Genomic DNA, 11,365 nt, shown 5'->3' on the forward strand with positions numbered 1-11,365 from the left:
AAAAAAAAAAAAAGATACTGTACAGATACTCATCTACCCTTAGAAAACTAATAGCCTCAGGTAAAATCATTTTTCTCTCTGTTTTTCTCTTTTAGAGCTCTGCACCAAAAGCACTGGTAGGTTTTCATCCTAAATAATAGCCAAATTCGGCTTTCTTCATCTACCAAGTGAGCAACTTTCAGAGAAACTACTTCAGTTTAATATCCACATTCTAGAAGTCTGGTTAAAGCCTGGGAGCTTAGAAAGGCACTTCCATGCTGCACATCTTCAAGCTTGTTATCCCGTATCTCTTTAGGGCCTACTCTTTTCCTGCCTTTTTCCAAAGAGGACAGGCAGTGTAGAAGAGGGTTATACTTGCCTACTAAGATCAATATAAAATCTTTAATCCATGGCAACTTCATGTAAAATATAGGACAAGAAAAAATAAGCCCCAAAACTCCAGAGGGCTTTTTCCTAATAATGTGCTTCAAGATTTATTGAAACCTCTGAATCTCATTTTCAGCACATTAAAGATCTGGATTACAAATATAGAGGTTATGTGTTTTTGTGATGTGTTTCTGATAGAATTCAGGGATCAGGGAAGAAAAGATATTATATTGATAGATTCTTTGAGGGTGAAGGGTGGGTTTTAGGAAATTGATTTCAACTAAAAAAAGAAAAATAATTTGTTTTTAACCTTCAAATAAAAAATGCATTTGATTTTGAAAAATAATCATCAAGACTCACATTTTTGTTTTTAACAAACCACCTTGAAATTGGTCTGCCTCAGAGGACGGCAAGATTCTGGGCTACCTTAGCATGAATGATTTATGACATTCATGAACTTGGCAACTACATCAGTTTTTCTAAATCTGGCACCCAACCCCACCTGCATGTTAAGTGAAGATTTATGATTTATAAAACTTACCTCATTATGCAGAGGTACATGAATTGTCTTATATCTGTAATCTATAACTCCCAAGACAGATAAGGCGGCAGCTATGTCACAGAATTTATGGCTCCTATCTGCTAAAGCTGAAGCTTTGGAGAAAAACTAAGGAAATAACTGGCCCTTTGAAGAAAAATAGCTTTAGCTAACCATTACACCCCCCAAATGATGAAATGGCTATAGCCTACCATTATATCTTACACAAACAAAAGGGTAATGACAAAAGTCACTTTAATCATAGCGCTGAACTATGTCTCCCTTTTGAATGCTGCAGTAATACACAGAACCTAAGTGACTCCTTGAAAATATCAAGCACTCTGTCAGTTTAAATTTTTCCATAGTTTGGTGTCTGAGCCTCTTGCTGAGATTTCTCATCAAGTGGCCCAGCCAGCCCCACAGACATGGTCTTCAGTAAAGACAATTCAATACCCTTTTGTGTCCAATGGCTTCCTACATACACCCTCAAAGTAAAAAAAAAAAAATCAAATGGTGATTTCGGCTCTGAAAAACAGCTTGTTTTCAGAGATATTTTAGGAATGCAGTATATCTTTGGCTATACCCTGCAAAAAAAAACAAAAAGTAGAAGCATAGAGGATTCAGAGGATAAACTAGTGTATTTCAAGAAAGAATAAGATTATGTATATGGCTGTTAAAAATGACAAGTATGGCTCGGCGCCTGTAGCTCAACCGGCTAAGGCGCCAGCCACGTACACCTAAGGTGGCAGGTTCGAATCCCCAGCCCGGACCCGCCAAACAACAATAATGGCTGCAACCAAAAAATAGCCGGGCGTTATGGCAGGCGCCTGTGGTCCCAGCTACTTGGGAGGCAGAGGCAGGAGACTCGCTTGAGCCCAGAAATTGGAGGTTGCTGTGAGCTGTAATGCCACGGCACTCTACCCAGGGGGACAGCTTGAGGCTCTGTCTCAAAAAAAAAAAAAAAATGACAAGTATACGGGACTAAGTTGACACGCAGAAATATTTAAGCAAGATAATGGTAAACAAAAATAGCAGAACACAGAAACAGAAAAAATGGTGTTTCAAGCCTACAAATGTTTAATACATATAAATAAATAAATAAATAATAAAAATCTGGGTGGCGCCCATAGCTCAGTGAATAGGGTGCCAGCCACATACACCGAAGCTGGCAGGTATGAACATAGTCCAGGCCTGCTAAACAACAAAGACAATTGCAACAAAAAAATAGCCAGGCACTGTGCCTAGCGCCTGTAGTCCCAGCTACTTGGGAGGCTGAGGCAAAGGAATCGCTTAGGCCCAAGAGCTGGAGGTTGCTATGAGCTGTGATGGCATGGCACTCTACCCAGGGTGATAGCTTGAGACTCTGTCTCAAAAAATAAAATAAAATAAAAAATAAAAATCTAAATAGCTTATTTTCAAATTTCCCTACCAATTAGGACTTATGAAGTGAACACATATATATGGCTGCTAACTGCCCTGAATCCAAGAAGCACTCTGTTTCTCTCTCCTCTGCAGCTCTCTAAAGAGCATTCTAACTTCTCCAGACTTTGAGTGTATAGAAAACCAGCACTCACCTACTTAAGTTCACAGAAGAAAGCTGAAAATCTAAAAAGTCCTCATATAGGGGTAAGAAAATTAAAAATTTTTTTTTTGAGACAGAGCCTCAAGCTATCCCCCTGGGTAGAATGCCATGGCGTCACAGCTCACAGCAACCTCCAACTCCTGGGCTCAGGCGAGTCTCCTGCCTCAGCCTCTCACATAGCTGGGACCACAGGCGCCTTCCACAACGCCCGGCTATTTTTTAGTTGCAGCCGTCATTGTTGTTTGGCGGGACCGGGCTGGATTCAAACCCGCCAAGTTAGATGTATGTGGCTGGTGCCTAATACTTAAATATACCTTTTAGGAAAATTGTTTCTTTGCTATTTAGTTGATTTCTGAAATGTGTCTAGGATTCTCCCAGTTCTGAATTTGGGCTCTGGTCCCAATGTAGTTGCTCGAATTCATGGAAATGAGGCTCCACTCATAAAATGGTGTTTTATGACAAGATAGCACTATCAACAAACCACAAATTATGTGCTAGGAAAAGTGAAGCCTCTTTGGCCACTGGGAATATATCTTAGAGCAGATATATGCCAAACAGACCCCAGGAAAGAATCACCTTTGGGTTCAGGGACTCAGTTACCGATCCTTAACCTACCTGTTGACACCTGACCACCCAAACACAGATGTTGTTCTCCAAGACTCCAGGTGCTGGTGTTTTGTTGGCTGCCTTTAATCTTGAGAGTGACTTACTTCCTCAGTTCAGGCAAGGGAGTCATGCTGTAATGGAAATGAGACAATAGTGGGCCATCACAATACATGCATACACCAATGCACACATCCCCACACACAACCTGAGGTGAGGTAAAGTAGATGTCCTTCTGGGAAGCCACACAAAGCCTCAGAGCACAGGCAGGATGAACTCATCCACAGTCTCTGTGGAGTTGCCTCTGTGCTTTGGAAGGCTTAGAACAGTACATTCCCCTATGGAGGAGAGGTATTCATGAGACCCTTGGTAGCTACCGAAGTCACATATTCCCCTTTCTCCTGAAGAAGGGGTCATAGAGATCTTCCCAGGTAAATTAGCTTGCTTCAAGTCATGGTACACACACAGATCCCCTCCGTCCAATCCCCCAACCACTAGTCGAATAAAATGAGCAACTGGCACTTATACCAAAAGCTGGGCCTATGAGCTGAACCAGTGACCCTTGACACAACTTGGCACTTTACGGACCTTGCTTCTATTCTGCCCAATAAAGGCACTCCATAGGTATGGAGTAATTCAAGGCACATACAGAAAGGTAGCAAGGGTGGTACAAGCAGACCCAAGTAGCACTATATACATATATGCAGTTTATACATACATGAATGCATACATAATGGGAGTATGTTTCCATTTTTTTTTTTTTTAATTTGAGTCTCACTCTGTCTCGCTGGGTAGAGTGCCATGGCATTATCACAGCACACAAACACCTCACTGTCTTGGGCTCAATGATCCTCTTATCTCAGCCTCCCAGGTAGCTACAGGCCTCCGTCACAATGCCTAGCTAGTTTTTCTATTTTTAGTAGAGATGGTGTCTTGCTCTTGCTCAGGGTGGTCTAGAACTGTGAGCTAAGATTATAGGCATGAGACACCATGCCCAGCCTCTTTGTGTCCTTCAAACGATATCTAAGGTTATTTTTGTGATTCTAGAACCCAAGTTCAGGCTCAAATTCTAGGTCAGGATTCCTTCCACTATACCTTGCTAATCAAGAATAAATTAAAATCTTGTTCCTTTAAACTAAAAGATTTCAGAAAAGGCTCCTACATCTTTAAGAATTAAATGTTAGGACTGGGCCTGTTGGCTCATAAGGGTAATCTCAGCATTTAGGAAGGCTCAGGCAGGAGGATTGTTTGTGACCAGGAGTTTAAAGCTGCAATTGCACTCCAGCCTGAGCAACAAAGTAACACCCTATCTCCAAAAAAAGTTAAATGTATCTTTGTGAAGAGCAAATCTCTGGTTTTGTCAGCCCTACTTCTTCCCTAAATAGGGACTTCCCTTATGGGGCCTTGATATAGCCAATAGCCAACTGAAATGAAAATTCAGAATAAGGTTAATATCACTGGAATGTAAATGTCCTATCTAATCAAATTTATTGCCGCCTTACTTTTCTTTCAGGGTCATCCTGTATTTCACTTTTCTTCTATCAGAAGGAGGGCAGGTTGGTGGGATACTAGGCATTAAACATAGAATGAAACTTGCTGTCACCCCTCCTGAGGACAGGGATATCACCTGACATAATACTTCCTACACTTTACTAGGGCAACTCCTTTGAAACAGGCTGAGGTATAAGTGACAGTGTAAGTATAAGTGACACTGTGTAATATACTTCAATATAGTGAAGAAAAGTGAGACCTGTCTCCTGAAATCTGCTGCAGGTACATGAAAAATTCCAAAGAGAACAAAAGTGACAAATCCCTGCAGTATGCCATATTTTTATTTCCTGAAGATGGAAGGTGCCACAGCAAGCTATTCATCTTTGGGGAAATTGAATAAAACATCTTCTGAGTCACCAGTTTAAAGAGACTTCACTTAAATATATAAATTTGATACTGGACATTATATTATAGATTGACCTTCATAGTTATCCTGAAACCTAAATAATACTAAAAAACTTTAAAGTAACGTAGTTGACCACATTGACCACCACCTTTTTTTTTTTTTTGAGACAGAGTCTCAAGCTGTCACCCTGGGTAGAGTGCCATAGCATAATAGCTCACAGCAACCTCCAACATCCAATTTGGGCTCGTGATTCTCTTGCCTCAATTTTTCTATTTTTAATAGAGACAGGGTCTCAATTTTGCTTGGGCTGGTCTTGAACTCACGAGCTAAGCAATCTACCTGCCTCGGCCTCTCAGAGTACTAGGATTACAGGCGTGAGCCACTGCACATGGCCGGCCACCTTAAATTGACCCAATTTTCACAGACCAGACATGTACCACAAGTGTAGATCTTTATAGCAGGCCTAGTTCCCTATTTTGACTGCCTTCTTCCAGAGGCAACTTATAGATTGTTCTACTGTATTTCTAACTTTTTAATTGAGTTGCCTAAAATAATTAATAGTGGATTGGGCCAGTATTACAAAACACATCTGTTGGATATGTGAAAGTTGAGGTAAATGACCCAGTTTAGTTATGAGGTGGCAGAGCCTAGTGGTTAGCAGTGTAGGTTCTGGAGTTAGTCTGGCTTCAAATTCTAACTTTACCATTCTATTGCTATGTGACCCTGCTTAACCACTCTAAGCCTCAGTTTCCATACTGGCAAAATGGGAATACCAATAGTATTTATCTGAGACCATTGTGAGCATGCCAGATAATCTATAAATAGAGCACTTAGGACAGTGTTAAGTGAACACTCAACAGCTATTAGGAATTACTATTCTAATGACAACTCTTACAAATGACTAGGAGTTAAACACTTCAAAGTTGAACCTAGTTACCTGTTTTTAAATATGCTAAAATAATAATCATGCCAGTTATAATATTATTAAAAAATAAGGCCCTGAGTATAGTGGCACACACTTCTAGAAAGGCTGAAGCTGGAAGATGGTTTCAGCCCAGGAGTTTGAGAGTTTGAGACCAGCCAGGGCAACATAGCAAGACTCCATCTCTTTCTATATATACGCACATACACACAAGGCAAGACAATTAAGTTCAAGAACTCATCTTAGAAAAAGTGCTACATACCTCATTGCTGAGTATCACTACAGTCAGTGGATGGCCAAGACAAGTACTTCAAAGGTGACCATAGTGATGTTTGGCAATGATCTATGTAGCATTTTTTCTAGGATGAGTTCTTGAACTTAATTGTCCTACCTTGTGTGTGTGTATATATGTGTGTGAGCACGGTATAAAATGTACAGGGATTGGGCAGCCAGCCACCTGGTGTGTTTGGTAAACACAAAACCAAATTATGCACCAGTTCTTTCCATTTCCCAATGTGACACCGAGATGACAACAGAGAAATGAAATACAATACTGTGCTGTATATTGAAGCATTATGCTACTTGGCTGTGGATCGAACTGAATCCCTTCATATTTTTAGATTTAGGTTTTAAATTTGCACTGTCAGGTTGTAATACATGTCAATTTGCAAAGCAGTCCAGAAATTTGTCCTCTTTGACACTGGAAATACTATTAATATATAAAACGCCCATGCTCAGACTCAAGCTTTGAGTATCTAGGGATACCACACACCCCTTGTGGTCATGCTGAGTATTTGCAATTTGCCTTAGGAAACTACCAGGAACGTCAATCATAAAATGGTCATCTAACAAACCCTTTAACTAACATTATTTGACTCCAGGATTCCTTTGATTAACATTTTCTGGCTTTTTATTTTATTTTTTTTGCAGTTTTTGGCTGGGGCTGGGTTTGAACCAATATGTGGGGCCAGCACCCTACTCCTTGAGCCACAGGCGCCACCCTTTCTGCCTTTTTATTACATGGAGCAAGAAGAAAACCAAACTCTGAACCAGTTGAGAGGAAAGAGAAGTGAGAATTCAGTTACTCTATTTTTACCTGCCCTCCCCACCCTATACCACACCACCCCCGTCATGTACGTAAGGATGCAATGTTTTCTGTTTCTATTTTGCTTTAATGTTTAATAGTGTCATTCTATCTTCTTTTGTATCAGCATATTGTTTCAGAATATAAATCTCTGCAAGTAGGAGTCATGAGCCTGTAATTTTGATGGCCTTAGGAAAGCCTACCACTGAGGGAATTAAAGAGAACTAAAGATTATTAAGTAGACTAATGAGGATAATATAATAAGGCTAACACTTAAGGAATAGTGTGTGAGAGGCTTTTTTTAAACTTTCAGACTCTACCTGATCTATAACCAATGTTACATTCGACTTTTATGTTTACTCCCACTTCCATCCCCATCAGAATGTAAAGTCAATTACCTTTTTCCCTCCCCAATGTCCCCCTACATCTCCTTCAAAATTCCTCCCACAGTGGTGATTTACTTAATACTGACTTTTTTTCCCCGGGAGACAGTCTCAGTATGTCACCCTGGGTAGAGTGCTGTAGTGCCACAGCTCACAGCAACCCCAAACTCTAGGGCCCAAGCCATTCTCTTGCCTTAGCCTCCCAAGTAGCTGGGACTGCAGACGCCTGCCACAACTCCCAGCCATTTTTTTGTTGCAGTTGTCATTTTGTTTAGCTGGCGTGGGCCAGATTCAAACCTCCAGCCTGAGTGTATGTGGCCGGCACTCTACCCATTGAGCTACAGGCACCACCCTTTTTTTTTTTTTTTTGAGATAGAGTCTGTAGCCCTCAGTAGAGTGCAGCGAGTTCATAGCTCACAGCAACCTCAAACTCCTGGGCTCAAGTGATACTCTTGCCTCAGTTTTTTCATTCTTAGTGGAGATGGATCCCCTACTTGCTTAGGCTGGTCTTGAACTCCTGAGCTCAAGCAATCTGCCTGCCTAGGCCTCCCAGGATTACAGTGACCAGGCTAGTGTGCAGTGAAGTCAGCCTAGCTCACGGCAACCTCAAACCTCCAGGTTCAAGAGATCCTCCTGCTTCAGCCTCCCCAGTAGTTGGGACTACAGAAGCCGGCCACTACATCTGGCTCTTACTCAGGCTGGGGTCTCCAACTCCTAACCTCCTACTGTCTCAGCCTCTTGCAGTGCTACGATTACAGGCACAAATTACCACGCCTGGTCTGAGGCATGTGTTTCTTTGAAGAGAGGACTTCCCGGATGGTGGCTGACACCTGTAATCTTCGCACTTGGGGTGAATGATGGGGGAGGATTGCTTAAGGAAGAGATGAAGCACGAAAAAGACACGACTGGCCCTCCCATTAGCCAGACCCCATGCTGTAGTTCCAGCTCCCTGGGAAGCTGAGGCGGAGGATCCCTTGAGCCCAGGAGTTTGAGGCTGCAGTGACTTAAAATATGATTGCATTCGAAGGACAAATAAATTGCTTTACCGGCTTGGCGCCTGTGACTCAAGCGGCTAAGGCACCAGCCACATACACCTAAGGTGGCAGATTCGAATCCAGCCCGGGCCCGCCAAACAACAATGATGGCTACAACCAAAAAATAGCCTGGCGTTGTGGTGGGCGCCTGTAGTCCCAGCGACTTGGGAGGCTGGGGCAAGAGACTCGCTTGAGCCCGTTAAGTTGGAGGTTGCTGTGACCTGTGATGCCACAGCACTCTACCCAGGGCGACAGCTTGAGGCTTCGTCTAAATAAATAAATAGATTTACCTTCAAATCAAGTTCAGTCTCACTGTAATCCCTCTCTTCAGCGCGTTCTGCATATTTTGATTTTCCTATATTCCCATTGAGTATTTAACACCTGGTAGATAAGCCAGTAAGTCTGTTTAATCAATAAATTCATTCCTTTTCTTAAAAATCTTGAAACTGGTCACCGGACATAGCAGTAACTGACACCTTTGTAACCAGCAGTTTGAAAAGGGCCAGACCGACCTCAGGCCCAGCACAGCAGGGAAGAGAAGAGCCTTGAGCTCATGAATTTTCCCTTGATGGTTCCCACAGTAATTAGTCTAACGGGACTAACTACTCTGTAAGAACAAGATGCTGCTTTTCCTATGGTAAAACATGACACCAATTTGTGTAAGCTCTGAATTCCCAGACGTATTTAAAGTTGTCAAGAAAATGGGGTGACGGAGCAACAATGATTACAATTAACAAAACGACAGGACAAAATGGCGCCCTTCCCGATGAGAGGGAACATAGAAAATATCCGCACTCGCGAAGTGTGCACGCGCCCGAACCCTTTCCGGGCGCCACTCAGGCCAAATGCGCGTGCGTAGGGGGACGTCCAATGAACGCTTTTATTAATCACAACCGTTTCCACCCCTCCCTGTGCGCATGTGCCTCAGGCTCTTAGCCGGAAGCTAGGTACGCAGATTCAACAGTCTCCTCCTTCCGCGCAACTGACGCAAGGAGACTGTAATCGGTTCGCTATTTATCCCGTGTGACCTTGAGTGTTTCCTGCCTTGGAGGACCAGGGCTGTCTGAGATGCTGCCTTCATACGCCTCTTCCTCTTGTCGGCTCTCACTGAGCCCAGAGCCGCTGTGGCTGGAAGGGGAGAACAGGATTTTTCCAAAAATCGTGCCACAAAGCACAATATCGGTACGCACTGACTCCAGGAGCGTCAGTCCTGTTGTCTCTGGTCAGGCGGCGAGGGCGGCGCCTCAGCGAAAAGAGCGGGCCTTTAGGCCGCGGTGACCAACCCCCGCCCCTCACCCCACGTGGTTGGAGGTTTCCAGAAGCGCTGCCAGCGCAGAGTCGTACCGCTCCCGGCCGCCTGAGCGCTTGCTTGCTGCTTCGAACCCCCTCGGTCTAGCCGCCATGATAAGCGCCAGCAGAGCCGCAGCAGCGCGTCTCGTGGGAGCCGCAGCTTCCCGGGGCCCCACGGCCGCCCGCCACCAGGTAGGGGACTGCCAGACCTTCCCGGAGGGCTCTGGGCCTTGGGCCTCAGCGCGGTAGGCCGTGCCCTTCAGGGTCAGAATCTTTCCGGAGAGATCAGGAGGGAAGGAGGGTAATGGGCTTCCCGTAGTTAGCGCTGCCGATTCAAGGGCTTGTTCGGGGTTTTGCCTTCGTGTCTTGGGTCCTGCTGAGTCATACTCCTCGCGACTAGATTCTGGCCTCATAAGCCCGTAGGTAGCGGATCTGATAGTCCATTCTGTGCCTGGTTGGACTGGTTTGGCCGTGGAAGCGAGGGATGTAGTCTAACGTGAGAGCCGCTATTTTCGTTGTTATTTTAATCTAAAGGGAGTATGGTTCCTCTTCCTTTCTTCAAAGTACAGTGTGTGGAAGGATGTTTTGATAAGATGAACTAAAGGAAGAAAGCACCTAAACGATAAGTCGAAAATCAAACTCTAGCTCCGGTTTTAGTGTTTACAAACATTTTTCTCCAAATCTATGGTGCGAGATTGTATTCGTTTGTTACTTCAGAAAAAAAAAGGCTATGGAATAGTTGCTCGTTATCGTCTAAAATCTAAGACAACTTTTGAGAAAAGAAATTGTATCTGTCTTTGCACTCACATGCGGGTATTAAGAAAGGCTTGGAAGGAGTTAGAAGTTTAGGATGTAATGAAGATTTCTTATTTTGGTTGAAGGCCATTACTTAAAACTTTTTTTTTAATGACTCCACAAAGTTAGTGACCTTAGTTTTCTTTTTCTTTTTCTTTTTTTTTGGAGACAGAGCGTCAAGCTGTCGCCCTGGGTAGAGTGCTGTGCCATCACAGCTCACAGCAACCTCCAACTCCTGGGGTCAAGTGATTCTCCTGCCTCAGTCTCCCAAGTAGCTGGGACTACAGGCGCCTGCCACAGTGCCTGGCTATTTTTTGGTTGCAGCTGTCATTGTTTGGGGGGGTGGGGCTGGATTAGAACCCACCAGCTCAGGTGTATGTGGCTGGCGCCTTAGCCACTTGAGCCACAGGCGCAGAGCCCTTAGTTTTCTTAAACTAGTTGTATGGCAAGGTCCTGGCTAAGTATCTTCCCTGGGGTTTGACTCCCTACCCCAGGGACCATCTGGCAAAGTCTGGAGATACTTTAGGTCATCACAATTTAATGGGGTGTTGACTGGCTTGTAGTGCAGAGAGGCCAGGATGCTACTAAATGTCCTACAATGTGCAGAACAGCCCCCCTCCCCCCAACAAAGATTTGGCCCAACGTTAGTAGTGCCAAGGTTGAGAAATCTTTTTGTAATGTAGTTCAAGGCAATTTTATGTTTACTTCTCTTATTTGGAAAACTTGTACTTATTAAATGATTGCTTTTAGTGTCTTTTTTTAATTTTTTTATTTTTTTTGAGACAGAGCCTCAAGCTGTCCCCCTGGGTAGAGTGCTGTGGTGTCACAGCTCACAGCAACCTCCAACTCCTGGGCTCAAGCGAGTCTCCTG

At 43.7% G+C, this 11,365-nt stretch overlaps 1 protein-coding gene and 1 pseudogene across 1 annotated transcript in view; one reads left to right on the forward strand and one right to left on the reverse strand.

The window, feature by feature from the left end:
- Positions 1–9,812, reverse strand: part of LOC100962822 — a 45,450-nt pseudogene extending 35,638 nt beyond the window's left edge.
- The window catches only part of HSPA9 (heat shock protein family A (Hsp70) member 9), a 24,169-nt gene continuing 22,471 nt past the window's right edge, over positions 9,668–11,365 (forward strand). The window contains exon 1 of the mRNA XM_023514654.1: positions 9,668–9,891. Within this exon, the coding sequence (XP_023370422.1) occupies positions 9,811–9,891 (81 nt within the window). The 5' untranslated portion in view covers positions 9,668–9,810. The remainder of the gene's footprint in view (positions 9,892–11,365) is intronic.

The sequence above is a fragment of the Otolemur garnettii genome, unplaced genomic scaffold, assembly GCF_000181295.1.
Source record: "Otolemur garnettii isolate 467f Iridium unplaced genomic scaffold, OtoGar3 scaffold00003, whole genome shotgun sequence".
Classification (NCBI taxonomy): domain Eukaryota; kingdom Metazoa; phylum Chordata; class Mammalia; order Primates; family Galagidae; genus Otolemur; species Otolemur garnettii.